Here is a 17,911-nt window from a genome sequence, read left to right on the forward strand (position 1 = left end):
TGCATCTGCGGAATGGTTTGTCGGGTGGCACCGAGGCTCAGGGTAAGGTCAATGGCATAAAGAAGCAGTCGCACGTATCGATTTCCGGCGACGTCGTGTCCGTAAATATGCACCGAATCTTAGAAAACAACTCGAATTGCAGGGGGCATACGAATGGCTCTGTTCGTGTTCCTGTTCCGTAACGCGAGTTTGCGTGTAAATGACCCTAATTTAAGAATTCCTGGGTAGTGGTTGTACCACGGTAAGGGCGACTGGCTGACTCTAAGGTCGCAATCGCATCATCTCTCAATGCGGTGGTGTGTTTACGGCCCAACGTTGCGTATTGTTGCAGGCCCTTGGAAGAAGAAAAAGAAGAAGAAGAATAAGGTACACGAAGAACGCCAGTAGGGAAAGGTATCGTCGGCAAACAGGCCAAAACTGGGTGGGATGTCCCTTCGCTGGGAACAGAGTACTTGGTGATGGATACTGGCAAAGTGGCTCTCCAGAATTACGGAGTATGTATAATATCGAAATGCAGCGGGGTATCAGAACGCAAAGAAAATGCCGAGATGTTCGAACGTCGCGACAGAAAGAGCTCAGAGGAGTTTGAGGCAGGCCAGAAGCAGAAGAGAGGGCCGTCGCAAGAAAATGCTTTCCTGCGAGAGAAGTCCAACAGGACAGAAAAGCCACCCCTCTCACAAAAACTCGGCAGGTACTGTAAGTTACCACACAGACGCTGAGGAACAAAGTATGGTTAGGATATGGTATGGATTCCCCTGAGAATATTGGCCAAACCAAACCAAACGTGGGCATTCTGATCCTGGATTGCTGGAGATGGCCTAGCCCAGGCCAAGCTGGGAGCTGGGAGTAGGTGCTAGGGAGCTGGGCAAGCTCAAGCACCCGCCGACACCCACGTTGTGAGTGGGGCCCTCCTTGGGAAACTGTATGGATCCGTACCTCGATACCAATGGATCTGTTGAAATGTTTTTATTATTGTTGTGAGCCGTCCATTTCAGCCTCCCTTTCTCGAACACCAGACAACACACTGAGTGTGTATTGACCGACATGAAGTCGGTTCTTGTCCAGGATACCCTGACCACCTGCTGTTCCAGAATAAACAAGGCAAGGCAAAGCAAAGCAGCGCCCGAACCAGTCTGGTTCGCATCATGCAGGTCATCCAAGGTTGGACCTGCTTCTAAACAGCATATATGCATGTGCAACACTGCGCCGCTATGTCTGTGTTGACAAAATTCCCCGGCGTTCTCTTCAGCATGTTTGGTGGGCTTAAGCTTCACAAGATCTCCAATCAACTCCAAGCCGGTGGGATTCAAGCAGACCCTTCAATGGATACATCACAACGCTCAGACATGCAGAAAAGACCTCAAGGTTACGCACGAGCACAGCTTCGCGATGTTATGTTATGTAATGTACTGACCTCTCAACCAATTTGCAGTCTCGCGTTCGCAAAGACGACAATCGCACCCTACTGTGATCTTCAGGCCGGAATTACACGAGTACCGTGTCACAGGCATGCCCAAGCGTGTGCATTTGAAGCGGTCGATCTCATTATTTACAGTATATCCAGGTGGACAAATGCCAAGTCTCCAAAAGCTCTGAACCGGTCAGGTTGTGTGGGTTGGCATGTCTTGGAGCCGGCATGCGCCGCGAAACTCACCAATCCCTCCGGATCGTCCCAGATCTTCTAATCTTCGATTTACGAAACCCTTCAAGAGCTTTGGAGGGCCGCAATCTGCCCTCTATCCGCAGCGTTTGCCCAATTCGAGAACACTTATCAATTATCCAAGTGATCAGGGGTTCAAGTTGATTGCAACTTGAAGCTCGGTCCTGCAGACCCCACATCTCAGGCACAATGCACCCCAGCAGGGGCGACGTTCTTTTCCGACGAATTGGATCTGTCTTACCCAACGCCGACCAAGTAGCTGGCATGGATGTTCCTGCATGTGTCGGGCTGGCCAGATCCGGTGGGTGCCCTGGAAGCAGCACTGTACTGTGTAGTAAGTAGTACCACGCTGCGCAGTCACCACAAACTCTGTTTTGCATCGGCTCAAAGGGTCGAAGAGAGCTGTGATGCAGTCATAAGACACGTCGGGCAACTGCGAAATTTTGACATTTCCGACTCCCGCCGTTCCTGCTTCTAGATGTTTGGCAGCCGGTGCATGACATCGGATGAAACGCGGCCGTCCGTGAAGAGCAATAGCGCACTGAACCGTCAGCAATGGTGTTATCATGACTCTTGGTTCCAAATTCTTCCAACGGCTAGGCTTCTAGCGTATCCTCCAGCAAGGTGAGTGGGGATTCGAGAATAAGTCCATTCGGGCGCAAAAGGAAGGTTCAGTAGTATGGTAACGGGCCGCCTTGACCTTTCACTTTCAACCCTTCCGAGATGGTTGGCATCTTGGCACTAAACACATACCAACCGGGCAAGTATTATAAACAGCGTCACAAATCCTACGCGTTCCCAGAGTCGTTGTAGTCTTCGTTGGGTCGGTCACGGCTACTACATAATCTTCCTACCGTCCCTACTAATTCCAACAATAGCAATCCAAAAAGACTATGCATTTTGCCTTGTATTAGCCAGTAATGTCTACCACAAGCAATAAGCATGGAAGGCTGCCGCCGTCAGGCTTTGGAAAGCACATGCTTATTCTGGGCATCTGGGAGGTCCGGCTAGACATCAGGTGCTAGACAACGGCATCATCCCGTGTCCCGACCTCTAAGACATACCTGGAAGGGCCGAGGATGTATCCACAGAAACATAGACGGCATCGATGCGGTCATAATGGTGAGGCTGGCATAGTGTCACGAGTATCTTGTCACAACCATGCGAAATGCTATTGCGGCCTTCCAAGAAAGTTTAGCATGGGAACGAAGATGTTCGCCGCCGCGGAGGTCTACAGTGCTTCAGCACGCCTCTCCAGCCTCCGCCGATAGTAGACGAGGGGAACAAGGTATGTGGCTCAGACAAGGCCGTATGGCACATGGCAGGTTCCCTTCTATCCAATGACAGAGCTACGGGATCATTGAGCCGTCGAAGGATTCCGGTGGCTGGCACGATGGTGTCAGCCGCTGTAAGATCAGCTCCCGAAAATAAAATCTCAATCGTCCGTGATGAGCCTCGGATCGCGGATCTGGCGCGAACAATGAGACTTGAGCTTTTTAGAGTTCGACAATTAGGATTTCGTTGATCGGGGAAACATGAGAATCACAAACTTGTTTCATCGACAGATTCCAGCCGCCCCTCGACCCGCCGTGCCGCGTTGTACACGGACACAATGACAATTATAGGCGGCTTCCAAACGCGACTGTGACGATGTGAAGCTGAAGCGAGTATGTAACTCGCATGTAGCTCACATCACGTAGATCAACATTGTGAAAGAGAGGCTAATGCTACGTAAGCCTGGCTCATGTGTGGCTGGGGTTAGAAGGCGGCGAAAGCTCTCGTAAAATTAGTTGGCTGCCGTTCACACTAATTACAGTTCATCACTTCGCGGAGGGAATGGACTGGGAATACCACTCGGCCGTCTAGGTCATACGACTAAACAATGATGGAATTGCCCGAAACATCTTCTCTATTTTCAAGTCGGAGTATGTCATATTTATTCCGAGCTATATGCGCAGTGGGACGTGATTTGTATGCAAGGTCTGCTCTGAGCAGCCCTACCGTGATCTATATACATACAGTGCTGCTGACCAGCCCCTTCTCGTAAGCATCTCGCGGCCTCAACACATACACCCAAGTTTCCGTACCTGCATGGGCAAGCCTAGCGGTGGTTTGCTTTACAGCTCCCCAACGATGTACTTTGCTGTGTCGTTGCCCGCCGGTTGTGCTTCACCGTGCAGTTTCCCAAACGCCTCCCGGTAAGCGAACACAAAATTCAGAACCAAGGCGATCATCATGGCAACGCTGACAACCATTGGACCGACCATGTTGTCGAAATCTTTGCCGCTACGCTCTATGATCATACTCTGCCGCTTGTTGAACATGATGTATCCCCACAGCCCAGTCACCGCAGCGATGGCAACGTAGGCAACGCCCATGCACTCGGCCAGGAAATTCTCGCCCGCCGATGTGTAGAGACCAACAGCTAGGGAGCCAAGCAGCACGGAAATGTGCTGCCACTTGAGGAATGTGCGCTCGTTGGCCAGCCAGACTTTGGGCTCAACCTTGAGCTCTCCCTCGTTCTTGATCCAAGCCGTGGGCTCGACGACGCCATCAGGAAGCTTGACGCGATCTTTGCGAAGACGGGCATAGCTACCAATGGAGAAGCTGGGAAGAATCTTGCCGAGGGTGCCATAGCTCTGCTGGCCATTCGCCTCCTCGTCTTCCTCGTCTTCGCCCTGATGCTCACCAATGGTCGTCGAGGACAGCTCGTTGGTCCGCGTTGCATGTTCCTCGGACTGGATTCGTTGAGCAAGGTATGACTGGCCGACAGGTGAACTTGCGGCGGGTTTATATGACCCACTCGCGGCAGCCTTGTAGGAGGCAGTGCTCTTACCCAAGAAACTTCCTACGACTTGGGCGTCTTCTGCGCGACGAGCCTTCCTCTGCTCCTCTTCGTCAAATGCCTGCTTGGGGCTTTTGCGAATGTCCCTTTCTAGGTCGCTGAGCCAGAATGGCAGATTGTTGACGTGGTCCTCAAACAAGGATGCTACGCCATGGACAAACTTGGAGAACCGGGGAGCCGAGTGAACGAGGTGGGAGCCCATTAGGTCCTCAACCCATGCCGGTCTTCTGCGGCTCGCATCCTCCTTGGTCTTGATCTCCAGTAGTGCAAAGGGGAACTTGGCGACCTCGCTCTGGTTGATGTTCTTGAAGGGGTACGACATGTTGCTGTCGTCGATATCACGTCGGTGCCAGCTGCTCGGGTCGCGGCATGGTCTGTCTCTGTCGAGCGTGTCCTCGCGAACGAAAGCAATGTCCGAGTCGATAGCGATCCGGACACGATCATCGGCGGGCTTCTGGAAAGCCGTGCGGGTGTAAATAGACCTTACAACAGGCTCCAGCTTGTTCTTGGTGATGAAGTCTTGGATGGCGTCGGCGGTATCCTTGAAAGTCTCGACCTTGTCGGACTGCTGTCCTTGTCGTTCCATCTTCTGCACGGTCTTCTCCATCTTGTACTCGCCGTCTATGAACTGCTTGATGTATTTGTCCTTGATGTTGATTTTCTTCTCCTCGCTGGTGCCATTCTCGTAGATGATCTTCTGCTCCAGATATATGTCTGGTTTCTTGCTCAGCTGGCCGTACCATCGGAGGCGAAGGGACGACACATCAACCTGGCGCTCAACCTTTCGCATGTAGAGGTCGAACTTGGAATTGTCGAAGTACAGGGAGGTGATGCTGGGGTCTTCCTTCCCGTCAAGCTCCTTGGCAGATGAGTCGCTGTAAACAAGGGCGGGCAGACGGCGGAGGATGTACGTCTTGACCTCGAGAAGATTGTCCGGATGGATCCAGACTGAATCGGATTTGAGGAGTTAGCTACCGAGAAATTGCAAAGGACAGGACCATGGTGGGTCGATTGGTTGGAGGCTACAGGTCATGAAACTTACACTTGTGTGCAGTGTATCTTTCTCCGTTCTTGACTTCCTCCTGGTGTTCCAGGTCGGGGGGCAGCGCCTGGCCCTGCTCCGAGCCACTCTCGAGGTGGGAATCAATGATGTAGTAAATAGTCGAGAGCTTTTTCAGCAGGGGCGAGTAGGCCTTCTCGTCGTTGAGGCCGCGGTCGGACAGCCTGAGCTTCATGAGGGGGCGGACCTTGTATCTGTCGCCGCGCTTCCGGTCGTGCTTCTTAACAATCTTGAGGAAACCGGTGTAGTTGACACTGCTGTACTTCTTGAGCTGCTCGACCTCGTTGGTGATGGAGTCGATCTGTGCCTTGAGCTCCTTGAGGCGCTGGGTGGCAATGTCGCCCTTTGGTTTGGAGTCGGAAGGGGTAAACTCCTTCAGCTTGTCAAAGGCGTCGTCGGTGCGCTTCTGGAGGCTCGCAACGGTTTTGTCTTGGAATGCGGCGACCTTGTCGAGCTCGACGCTGAAGATCTCGTTGCTGAACTTTTCCTCGTCTTCTTCGGTCCACTGTGTGTCATCGTCCCGCTCGTCCTCGCGCAGAAGGCTCTTCAACTTGGAGTAGTTGATGTACTGGTCCTTCCATGGTCCATATGTGGACTCGCGGAGAGTCTTGCCGAAACGCATGACGGGGGGGGGGGGGGGGGGGGGGGGGGGGGCTTGCCTCTGTCGATAAGGACGGTTTAATGTGTAGAGGTGTATGATCAAGCTGATACCAGTGAGCAGGTTGGAGGCGCTGCGATGCGACACGATACGATACAATACAACACGGATTGCTGGAGTTGGTGCGCGACAAGACGGCGTGTTTTTGCAATCAAGCCTCACTCCACGTTGGAAAGTTTCAGTGACGGTGACCATGACCACGAACTAATGTACATAATTTCGTCACCCGTGAGCTGCCCCCCCAGTCGCTCCCCGCTTTGGCGGGAACCAGAGCACTCAGTGCCCACTGCAGCTCCTCTGCAGGCGTCTTCAGGCCTATCCAGGCCTCTCCCGGTCATGCCTCTTGTACGGGTTGCTTGGTAGACTCGTAGGCAGATACAGTGGCTCCGGCCCAATTGACCAATTACTGCCCGTCTGGGCACACGTGCTCGAACTATCAACCGAAGGTCGGTGGGGTACGTACTCTGCTACGGTGCGGTAACGCGCAGGATCGCCGGAGTCCGTCCAGTCATTCACAGATCATATGAATGAGACAAGCAGCCCGGGGCAGCCAAATTGTGCTGACGACAGACGCCATTGATCCCGTGCCCGCGTAAACATCAAACCCGTAATGCGATCATGGTTATGTCTCCCGCTATACCGATTGTCACCAGGCTAGGGAGACTACAAGAGGCCATCACATTGTGGGGTAGTTTCATCAAGTGGTTGTCATTGTTTCCTATGTATCTCAGTGCTATTAAATTGTGCTGTATGTGTATGTCCATCTCGCTCAAGCCCAGAGAACAATCCCAACGAAAAACCACCCATCTAAACTTTTCGCAACGAGGAACATGAAACGAAGGCCGTAAAGAATCCACTATTGCAAATGCCGCCCTTGAGCCGGGTTTCATAACTTTTTCTCAGTCGTTCTCATGGTATCGTAAAATCAGTTTTTGCCAAAATAAAATAAAACAAAAAACACTTGACCCCCTATTTACCATCTCCCAAATCTAGCACCGACGGGAGCTATTCCGCGTCATCACATTTTATTCGTAGACATAGCGTTACACATTGGCGGCTGTTGACCTGCCCACTTAAGCAGCACTGATACTGAAGATCTCCTGGGCAGTGCGCTTGACGATACCACCAGTGACAGGAAGACTGGTGTACTTCTCGAGGTAAAGATCGACTTCCCGGGCAGCTTGTCGTCCTTCATTGATACCCCACACGATCAAAGATTGACCGCGCCGGCAATCACCAGCCGCGAAGATGCCAGGGACGTTGGTGGCGTACGAGCCCGCAGCGGTCTTGACGTTCTTGCGAGTATCCTTCTCAATGTCGTCACCCAGAACTCGGGCCTCAGGCCCAAGGAAACCCATCGAGAGGAGGACAAGGTCAGCAGGGAAGAATTGCTTCGTTTCCTCAAGCTTCTTCATGTCCCAGCCACCAGTAGCGGACTTGGTCCACTCAACACGGATGGTGTTGATACCCTTGACGCGGCCACTGCCATCGTCCACGAATTCTTCCGACATGATGCAGTACTCACGGGGGTCCTTACCCATGTGCTGCTTGACCTCGGTGTGACCGTAGTCAACACGGTAGATACGGGGCCACTGGGGCCAGGGGTTGTCACTACCACGCTGGGGAGGAGGCTGAGGCAAGAGCTCGAAGTTGATAACCGACTTGGCACCGTGACGTACGGAGGTACCAATGCAGTCGTTTCCAGTGTCACCACCACCAATGACTATGACGTCCTTGCCCTTGGCAGAGAGGTAAGCATTGTCCTGTAGCTCCGAGTCGAGTAGTGACTTTGTATTCTTGTGCAGGAACTCCATGGCGAAGTGGATTCCCTCCAGGTTGCGGCCCTTGATGGGCAGGTCCCGAGCGACAGTAGCACCGGTAGCGATGATAACTGCATCGTTTTGAGCCTTCAGGTCTGTCAAGGTGATGTCCTCACCAATGGCGACACCAGTCTTGAAGATGACACCTTCAGCGGCCATGAAGTCAGTTCTGCGCTTGACGATGCGCTTGTCGAGCTTCATGTTGGGGATGCCGTACATAAGCAGGCCACCCGGTCTGTCAGCACGCTCGTAAACAGTGACAGAGTGACCAGCTCGGTTCAGCTGGTCAGCAGCGGCCAGACCGGCAGGTCCAGAGCCAACAATGGCAATGTTCTTGCCAGTGCGAACCTCAGGAGGTTGAGGAACCATCCAGCCCTGCTCAAAGCCGCGGTCAATGATGGCACATTCAATTGACTTGATACCAACAGGATCCTCGTTGATACCTAGAACACAAGCACCCTCGCAAGGAGCAGGACAGACACGGCCTGTGAACTCAGGGAAGTTGTTGGTCATCAACAGGCGGTTGAGAGCTTCTTGCCACTGGTTCTGGAATACCAGTTCATTCCACTTAGGAATGATATTGGAGATCGGGCAACCACTGTCAGACTGACAGAAGGGAACACCACAGTCCATGCAACGAGCGGATTGGTACTTGAGCTCATCCTCGTCGAGGCGCTGGGACAGTTCCTGCCAGTCCTTGGTACGGGTCTTAGCATTTCTGTATTTCTCAGATCGTCGCTGGTACTTCATGAAACCCTTGGTCTTGTCCAGAACTAGAGATCGTTTCTTCTCAGCTGCATTGTCGCCGACTGCCTCTTCCATATCTTGAAGCTTGGACGCCTTGTGCTCCTCCTTCTTGGGCTTGGCCCCAGGGAGTATGGGAAGATTGTACTCAGCACGCTTGGCCTCAGCGGCCTTGGCAGCCTCCTGCTCGAGAATTCTCTTGTAGTCGACCGGCAGAACCTTGACGAATCGAGGTAGAGCTCTGTTGAAGTCGACGAGGATGCGAGCAGCCAGCTCAGACCCAGTATAGTGATGGTGATCCTCAATCAGGCCGCGCAAGAAAGCAATCTCGGCGGGGTCCTCGAGGCTAGAAGCTTCGACCATCTCCATGTTGAGCTTGGACTCAAAGTCGCGGTGAATGTCGAGAACATAGGCAATACCACCAGACATACCAGCAGCGAAGTTGCGGCCAGTGCTTCCGAGAACGACGACACGACCGCCAGTCATGTACTCACAACCGTGGTCGCCAACACCTTCAACAACGGCAGTGGCACCTGAGTTACGGACAGCGAATCTCTCGGCCGCAATACCGCGGAAGAAACAGCTGCCACTCGTTGCACCGTACAAGCAGGTGTTACCAATCAAAATGTTCTCTTCGGCCTTGAAGACGGCAGATCGAGGTGGGTAGATAATCATGCGACCACCGGATAGACCCTTACCGACGTAGTCATTGGCATCACCCTCTAGCTCCAAGGTGACACCCGGCGCGAGGAAGGCGCCGAAGGACTGACCGGCAGAGCCCTTGATATTGACGTGGACAGTGTCCAACGGCAAGCCAGCCTCACCATATCGCTTGGAGATGTGGTAAGACAGGGAAGTACCCATAGCTCGGTCGGTATTGGTGATATCACACTCAATTCTGCTCGGCAGACCCTTGTCCAGTGTCAACTCAGCCTCGGAGATAAGCTTGTTGTCCAATCGGACGTGTAGCTTGTGATCCTGCTTGCGGACGTTAAAAGTGGCGACACCAGGTCGAAGCTTATGGGCAGGTGTTAAAATCAAAGAGAGATCGATGTTCGCAGTCTTGTTGGTGCGAAGATCGTCTTTGACCTTTAGGACCTCAACGTGACCAACCATCTCATTGATGGTACGGAAACCAAGCTTAGCCATGATGGCTCGAAGCTCATTGGCGACGTAGTAAAAGAAGTTAATGACATGCTCGGGGGTACCAGTGAACTTCTTGCGAAGCTCAGGGTCCTGGGTGGCAATACCAACGGGGCCTACAACATCGAGAGTCAGTAATTGCTCCTTCCAGGTTATTTGACAAGACTGTATGAGCAACATAAGTTGTGACACAAGAGCAAAGGACGATTTAAGCCAATGGGCACTCCGAATAGAAGCTTTATAAGAAGAAGAAGAAGAAAAGAAAAAGACAAGGAAAAAGAAGCCTCCGGGAGTCACTCACAGGTGTTAAGATCTGGAGAATAGTTAGCTTCAAGTTGCGAGTGCAGTTTTCAATGATCCATAAACTTACGACACTTGCGCATCATAATGCAACCCATCGCAATCAGAGGTGTTGTCGCGAAACCCCATTCCTCCGCACCAAGCAGACATGCCAGAGCGACATCGCGTCCAGTACGGAGCTGACCATCGGTCTGCACGACGACACGACCTCGAAGGTCGTTCAGAACAAGAGTCTGGTGAGTCTCGGCGAGACCCAACTCCCAAGGAAGGCCAGCGTACTTGATTCCAGTCCATCGAGACGCACCAGTGCCACCGTCATGGCCAGAGATTAGGATGTGATCAGCCTTAGCTTTGGCGACACCAGAAGCAACGATACCAACACCAGTCTCCGAAACAAGCTTGACAGAGACACGAGATCGGGGGTTGGAGCACTTGAGGTCGTAGATCAGCTGCTTCAAGTCCTCGATGGAGTAGATATCGTGATGAGGAGGAGGCGAGATAAGACCGACACCAGGGGTGGAGTGACGGGTCCGAGCAATGGACTTGGAGACCTTGTGTCCAGGCAGCTCACCACCTTCACCGGGCTTGGCGCCCTGGGCCATCTTGATCTGAAGCTCATCGGAGTCGGCCAGGTAGGCAGAAGTGACACCGAATCGTCCTGAAGCAATCTGCTTGATTGCAGACCGCATCGTGTCTCCGTTGGTCATGACCTGAGACCTCTCAGGATCTTCACCACCTTCACCAGTGTTGGATTTACCACCAAGCCTGTTCATTGCCACAGCCAGGGTAGAGTGAGACTCCATGGAGATGGAACCATAAGACATGGCACCGGTGCAGAAACGGCGGACAATCTCAGTCCAGGGCTCCACCTGATCAATGGGAATGGGGGTGCACTCATCAAACTTGAAGTCGAGCATACCGCGCAGTGTACAGGCCTTGATCTGCTCATACTCAGATCTCGAGTAAGCTTCGTAGGACTTGTCGTTCTTGTTGCGTACGGCATCCTGTATATTGGCAATCGACGTCGGGTCATTAACGTGAGCCTCGCCGCCGTCTCGCCAATGGTATTCGCCGGACTCAGGAAGTCCAGTAGGACCAACAGTGTAGCGAGAGGGGAAGCCACGCTCGTGGAATCTGAAAGCGTCTTCTGCGATGATCTCGAATGTAGCACCCTTGATACGGGAGGCAGTGCCTCGGAAACATCTTTCGATGACATCGTCGTCAACACCCAGGGCCTCGAAGATCTGGGCTCCCTTGTAAGAGGCGAGCGTAGAGATACCCATCTTGGACATGACCTTGAGAATACCACCATCGACCGAGTGTTTGTAATTGGCGATCAAAGCATCGTCAGAAAGCTTCTTTCGAATAAGACCCTCCCGGTTGAGCTTGATGATGGCTTCCATGGCAAGGTAGGGGTTAATAGCATCAGCTCCGTAACCGAGTAACACGCACATGTGGTGAACTTCACGGGCCTCGGCAGACTCAAGGACGATAGCAGCCATGGACCGCCACTTGTTGCTGACCAGATGATGGTGGACCATGCCAGAGGCAAGCAAGGTAGAAACCGCCACGCGATCCTTGGAGACCTTGCGGTCGGACAGGACAATGATGCGGTCGTGAGCCTCGATAGCCGCGGTGGCTTCGTCGCAAATGTTGTCGAGGTGCTTCAGGTAACCAGCAACACCATCCTTCTTGGGAAAAGTCAGGTCAATGGTCTTGACCGTCCATTGAGGGTGGGTTTTCGATATGTTGGTCAGGGCATTGAACTCTGGAATGGAGAGGATAGGGCTAGGAAGCAACAGGCGACCGCACTGGGATGAGTCCATCTCGAGCAGGTTACCCTGGGGCCCAACATAGCAGTCAAGAGACATGACAATGGACTCTCTGATGGGGTCGATTGGGGGGTTTGTGACCTGAGCGAATAGCTGACGGAAGTACTCGTACAGGAGGCGCGGTGCTTGTGACAGACAAGCCAATGGAGCATCGTTGCCCATTGACCCCAAAGCCTCCTTCTCGTCTTGAGCCATGGGAGCCAGCAGCAAGCTGACCTGCTCATGTGTGTAGCCGAAGGCGAGCAAAAGAGGATCCTCTTGGATCTTGGAAAGGTCGGGCTTAGGAGCAATGTCGAGGCCACTTTCGGTTGCTTGGCTGAGCACCTTGGGCAGACTAATCAGCTCATTGTCAATCCAAGAACGGAAGTCATTTCTACTAGAGACTGCATTCTTGAGCTCCGAGTCGTCAATCAATCGTCCAGCTTGGGTATCAACTAGCAACATCTTTCCGGGTTGCAGACGACCCTTTTGAATAACTCTCTCGGGATCCACGGGAATGGTGCCGACTTCTGAAGCGCAAATAATGCGATCATCGTCCATGATGTAGTAACGGCAGGGACGCAGGCCGTTACGGTCAAGGTTGGCACCGCAGTAGCGACCATCAGCGAAGGTGAAAAGGGCAGGACCATCCCAGGGCTCCATTTGGCATGCAGCCCATTCGTAAAATGCGGCCTTCTTGGGGTCCATGGCAGTGTTACCCTGCCATGCCTCTGGGACCATCAGCATAACGGCTTCGGGCAAAGAGAGCACACCGTTGATGGTCAGAAGCTCCAGCACGTTGTCGAAGGCAGCGGAATCAGAACCACCATCCTCAACAACTGGGTAGAGCTGCTCCAGCTCATCGCCAAAGATATCTGATTGCATGACACCCTCGCGGGCACGCATCCAGTTCTTGTTACCACGAAGGGTGTTGATTTCACCTATGCTCGTCTCAGTATGCGCGACTTGTGCATTCAAAACAGGACCTGTGCTTACCATTGTGTGCCGCCCATCTCAGAGGCTGTGCACGATCCCAGGAAGGGAATGTGTTTGTGGAGAAACGAGAGTGCACCAAGGCAAAATGGGCTTGGTAATCAGCGTTCACCAGATCGTGATAGTACGAGTAGACCTGCACGGGAGAAAGTTGTCCCTTGTAGACAATGTTTCTGTTTGATAAGGAGCACAGGTAGAACCAGTTGTGAAGGCCGATGGTGTGAGTCGCACGCTTTCGAAGCACATACAGTTGCCTCTCGAAGTGTCTGTCATCAAATTGCTCGGGGTCCGTGATTTCAGGAGCATCCCCGGAGCCATATGCAGAAGTAAGCACCACAAAGGGCTGCAGAATGGTGGGCTCACGCGACTTTGCGGCAGGGCCAAGAAGAGTAGAGTCTACAGGGGGTTCTCGCCATCCCAAGACCCTCAGCCCAAGCGACTCGGCAATATCTTCCAATTGCCTCTTCGACTCCTGCAGGGTCTCCTCGTCTGGCTTGAAGAAAAGGTTTCCCACAGCGTACTGACCGAGAGGAGGCAGCTTAATGCCAACCTCGCGCTCAAAGTTCTTGATAAAGAATTTGTGGGGAATCGAAGTCATAACACCAGCACCATCACCGTCACGAGCATCAGAACCCACCGCTCCACGGTGGGTCATGTTGCACAGCAGGTTTCGTGCTATGGCGCTGTCAGTTGTTATACCTTCGCGGAGAGGCACGGCCGAAACTCACCATCGCTAACAATCTTGTGGCTGGGTACACCCTTGATATGGCTACATGCTGGTCAATTGAGATTCCGAAGGCGTGTCAGGTTTGGGATCCATACCATGCAAAACCAACACCACAAGCATCCTTTTCTAGCTCGGGGTCATACAAACCCCTAATGATACCCAGTCAGCGCTTGTTGCAGCTTGGAATATTTACATCTGAACCTACTGCTTCACGGGCAGGGCACCAGCCCACGAGCCATTGTTCTCCGTCTGATATTCATAAGGATGGTAGGTCTCCACCTCAGACTCAATTGAAGTTTGTCTGTCGTCGAATTCCACCGGTAAGCCCATGCTAGGCAAGTGGGTATGTTACTGGGGTGGGTATCGAGGGTATCGAGAAGATGTTCGCAGGGGGGCAACTTCGGCGGCGAGGGCAGCGTTTGCCGCTCAAAGGTCAAGTCTAATTGAGAAATACAGGTCAGTTTACCGTCTCAAGATAGATAGAAGTTTTTTGCAGGTGAGTTTGGTCAAGCCATGGTCGTGGGAGCAGGGTTTGCTGTAGACAAGATCCGGTGGAACGCGGCAGGGACCGAGTATGTGGGCGAGGTAGAGGGGTGGCAGACTCGTAGGATGATGGTCAATGGCCAATTTCCGTCACCGAAGAACTGATGTGAATCGAAGATGGCTCTTTATGGCTCGCGCGAATGCCGTCTGTCGTTTGTCGTCTGGATGAGTATACGTAGGAAAAAAAAAACCAGCCCTTCCGAGTCTCGGTAATGCTGACTTGCTAGTAATCCGAACAGCGTCGAATTTGGGTGTAGGCGGTTTATTCTTGTTCTCAATATTATTCTTATTCCTAGGCAAAGTCTCGGTGCAGAAGGAGGAGCGATGTGGTTTAACGTGCGTCCTTGACAGAATAATCAAGGTGTTAATTGGCTGCGCAAGATTGAGACTTTGAATCCACTTTGAAGCCACAGATCGCTCGACGGAGATGTGATTTTCTCAATTGCCCAGCATATCCCGCTTCATGTGATGCAAGGCCACAGCTCTAGCGCCGAAAGCTTTTTGGAAAGCTCGACAGCTTGCATCCGGATTTGGCAGTATCCATGTCCAACCAGAACCCAGCACACCAGCAAGCGGGAGAGAGACCGAGAGAGAGAAAAATGGACGTGGGGTAGATATGACGACAACCAATTGCGACCCACGGTACTTGCTCATGCGGCTAAGAGATCGGCCTGTTGAAGGGTGACAAGCTAACGCGACCTATGGCAGCCACCGAATTTTTTATCCCATCTTTCTCACTGCGCGATATGGATCCAATGACTGAGTCGCGGGCAGAGAGTTGGTACCGGCGGAGGGTTGCATTCGCACGACCGAGGCGACCGAGGCGACCGTGGAGAGCACCGCATTGGTCCCTAGTACCTGAGTGAGGCGATCGCGTGTTTACAGCCTCTATCGCAGCACAAAATTCGCAGATGACCTTAATTTCGCAGGGCTTCGTCTCGATCAAGTAGCCTGGCACATGTCGCTTGCGCCCGTTCGTCGAAAAAACCCTTGTCGAGATCCGGGTAATGAAAGTCGTCCACAGACGAGGTCCATATGGTATATATTCTGTGCTTTGGGGGGGAGGTGCGCAGATGATTTCTATACTCACATGTAAATATTAGAAGACTCTCTTCTGGTCTGTCGTCAGAGTCAGCTCTACTGGACGGATGGCACTCTCAAGCAGTTATAGAGAGGATAGTAGAGTCGTCTGGCAAAAGAAGAGTAGAAAGGGAGAAGAGATGGTGAGAAACTGGGAAACCTTCTTTGCTTATAATGGTACTACGGGGAGGGGCTTGATGGGGAGAAAGACTGCCTACTGCCTACTGCCCTACATCCTACACCCCGTTCCGACTACCGTCCCGTTCCTAAAGCCATAAAGCAAAAAGATATTCGCAAACCACCCTGCTAAACATGTGGCAGATCGGTCCCATCTAGCCATGGTCCTAGTCTAGTCTCTCAATAAGTGAGAGTGGGGGAGGGGAACTCGCCGAGAGACGGACACAGATTTGTGGGAGACAATCAAAACCAGCCAGTGGTGAGAGGTCTTTGCTAGATCCACCTTTGTTACCCCCCCAGTCAACTCCCTCGACTAGGGGTTTAGACAAAACGGCTAGCGAGCTTGGGTGACGTTGACGGAGTCTCTTCAGTCTCTGAACTTACAAATGCACTATGCTGATTGGCCTAACCTAGGAGTATGCACATTACATAGCCGCGAGAGGGGGGGGGGGGGGAGAAAAATTAGGGACGTGGAAGCAGTCCAAACAATCAGAGTTCATGTGGTAACCTACCTGGCACATGTCGATAAACCTTGGAAATGGTGATCGATCTAGGAGTATCCATATGAAGCTGAAGTCCGTTTGCTTACCTTGGTACAGTATGTCCATGTCTTTTTGGTCCTGTCCATAAAACCCTCAGCGTGCATTGTGTGAAATTAGTCCAGCCATTATTGGTCTATATTTTGGGTGGGGTGGTATCCGCCTCCTCCAAAATTCGGAGTTGCTTGGGGACTATGCGTTGTGTGTTGCCAATATGCTTACAAACAGATAATACAACAAATTCCGCTGTCGCTTGCAGACTACTTGTGAATGCGGGCACTTGCCTAAGCAATCTCGGACAATTATGGTTCTGTCCAGCCATCGGTGGCAACGTTCCACCAAACCCAGCCTCAAATGTTGTCTTTTGAGGCGCCTGGCTCTACCAGAGCAACATTCTTTGTTTCTTCAGGTGCAAGCTAGATATACGGCCGTCCAATGGGACTCTGCGACAAATAAGCTGCAGACTGAAGCATGCTTGGCTCCATACAGAAGTTTCGAGTATGGTCGCCCTGTGTTCAAGCGTTTTAGTATAAGCAGGTTTGGAGTCTGGCAAATGCATTAACTTTCAAGCGTCCATGTACATGGCGTTTTGCTCGCCGGCCAGCTTTCCCAAGAGGGCAAAAGCACTGTAGTGCGCTCAGTTTGGCTCCTACAATATCTCGCATGTCTCGACGAAATCTACCATTGCGTCGAAGGATTACGGAACAGACTGTTTCTGGACCAATCCAGATGACTTCTTATATCGGCGCTTTCCGCCGGTCGGGAGGGTCTCAAGAGCTCGAACTCGCTGCCTTCTTTACCATGTTCACGGAGATTGATCATGAAAGCTTCAGCCGTACGAGCCCCACCCCACACTTAACCTTTCGAGCATGTGCTAGGGGTCCAGTCAACCACGCATCTCTAGAATTGTGTTGGTGGGCGCAATTCCATTTATCAAAAGCCAATGAAAGAGCATCTTTTCCATAGCTGTCATGGCCGATGTCGCCTTGTGGAAAAGTGACGCCCCGCTCGCGAAAGGCCGACAAGGATATACCTGCGAACGCAATTTAGCGTCGAGGTAAATACCGTGCTAAGCAGCAGGGGGTGCTGTTAATGTTACATGAATTGGGACGCAGAAGCTCGAGGGGCCAAAGGCTCAAGAAGCACAACAGCGAAGACTGTGATCGGCAGCACTCCCATGTCGTTATAGGGCTTTGAGGTATACTATACCCAAAAGCATGTTCCAAGATATAGGCAAAGGGCAAAATATGCTTGAACATGGGAGATCTAAGAACGAAACAGCCTTAGGCCGCTGCGGGCAGAAGCTCACAAAGCAAAATGTCCAACGCCCTACCGGCTTGGCTATTCACATTTAATTCTTGTAATAAAATATATGGCCAATGAACAGTTAGAAAGAGCCCATGGGGGCGGCATTTTCAATTAGTTAACCGAGTATACACAGCTTAATGCAAGTGACCCTGCATTCGCCTCCAAATGCAAAGGGCTACATATACATGGATCGTGCATCTAATGAATTGGAATTAGTGCATCCGCGCTCGTGACCATTTTGCAGTCATGCAGCCTCGTACATGGTCAGTAATAGAGATCTGTCAGCTTGACATTGAGGAACCAATCAGCACCAGCATATTTCTTATCTCGCGTTTCAACGAACTTTGAAGTGTGATGCTACTTTACCTCGCCCACGACCATGTTAACGTCATTGTTGGCTTGTCTGATGGAATTTGCAATTAAGTACTAAGTATAGGTCTCCGAGAAGAGCCTTCCCACGAGGTTGCAAAGTTGCGACAGTGGGCCTTAGACGGTGACTTCTC

At 52.1% G+C, this 17,911-nt stretch overlaps 3 protein-coding genes across 3 annotated transcripts; all 3 read right to left on the reverse strand.

Annotated features, from left to right (window-relative positions):
- Positions 1-3,562: 3,562 nt before the first annotated feature.
- Positions 3,563-6,194, reverse strand: BKA67DRAFT_552835 (VTC domain-containing protein). The gene is made up of 2 exons (XM_046101876.1): positions 5,548-6,194; positions 3,563-5,453 (listed from the first exon to the last, which is right to left on the reverse strand). The coding sequence occupies exons 1-2, from the start codon at positions 6,185-6,187 to the stop codon at positions 3,778-3,780; spliced, it is 2,316 nt and encodes a 771-aa protein (XP_045960952.1). The 5' UTR covers positions 6,188-6,194; the 3' UTR covers positions 3,563-3,777.
- Positions 6,195-7,296: 1,102 nt separating this feature from the next.
- Positions 7,297-14,091, reverse strand: BKA67DRAFT_655033 (glutamate synthase; the record flags this gene model as incomplete). The annotated part of the gene is made up of 7 exons (XM_046106671.1): positions 7,297-10,046; positions 10,232-10,243; positions 10,301-12,982; positions 13,038-13,709; positions 13,763-13,803; positions 13,857-13,910; positions 13,967-14,091. 7 exons carry the CDS (start codon positions 14,089-14,091, stop codon positions 7,297-7,299), a joined length of 6,336 nt encoding a protein of 2,111 aa, XP_045960953.1.
- A 3,015-nt stretch (positions 14,092-17,106) lies between these two features.
- Positions 17,107-17,478, reverse strand: BKA67DRAFT_165402 (uncharacterized protein). Its single transcript, XM_046095187.1, has one exon. It carries the CDS (start codon positions 17,357-17,359, stop codon positions 17,147-17,149), a length of 213 nt encoding a protein of 70 aa, XP_045960954.1. The 5' UTR covers positions 17,360-17,478; the 3' UTR covers positions 17,107-17,146.
- Between the last annotated feature and the right edge of the window lie 433 nt (positions 17,479-17,911).

This window comes from Truncatella angustata, assembly GCF_020726525.1.
Source record: "Truncatella angustata strain MPI-SDFR-AT-0073 chromosome Unknown BKA67scaffold_2, whole genome shotgun sequence".
Lineage (NCBI taxonomy): Eukaryota > Fungi > Ascomycota > Sordariomycetes > Amphisphaeriales > Sporocadaceae > Truncatella > Truncatella angustata.

Coding starts and splice junctions, on each gene's coding strand:
- BKA67DRAFT_552835 (XM_046101876.1), bottom strand. CDS start 6,187: ATGCGTTTCGGCAAGACTCTCCGCGAGTCCACATATGGACCATGGAAG. Junction 5,454..5,547: donor AAGATACACTGCACACAAGT/GTAAGTTTCATG, acceptor AATCCGATTCAG/TCTGGATCCATCCGGACAAT.
- BKA67DRAFT_165402 (XM_046095187.1), bottom strand. CDS start 17,359: ATGTTCAAGCATATTTTGCCCTTTGCCTATATCTTGGAACATGCTTTT.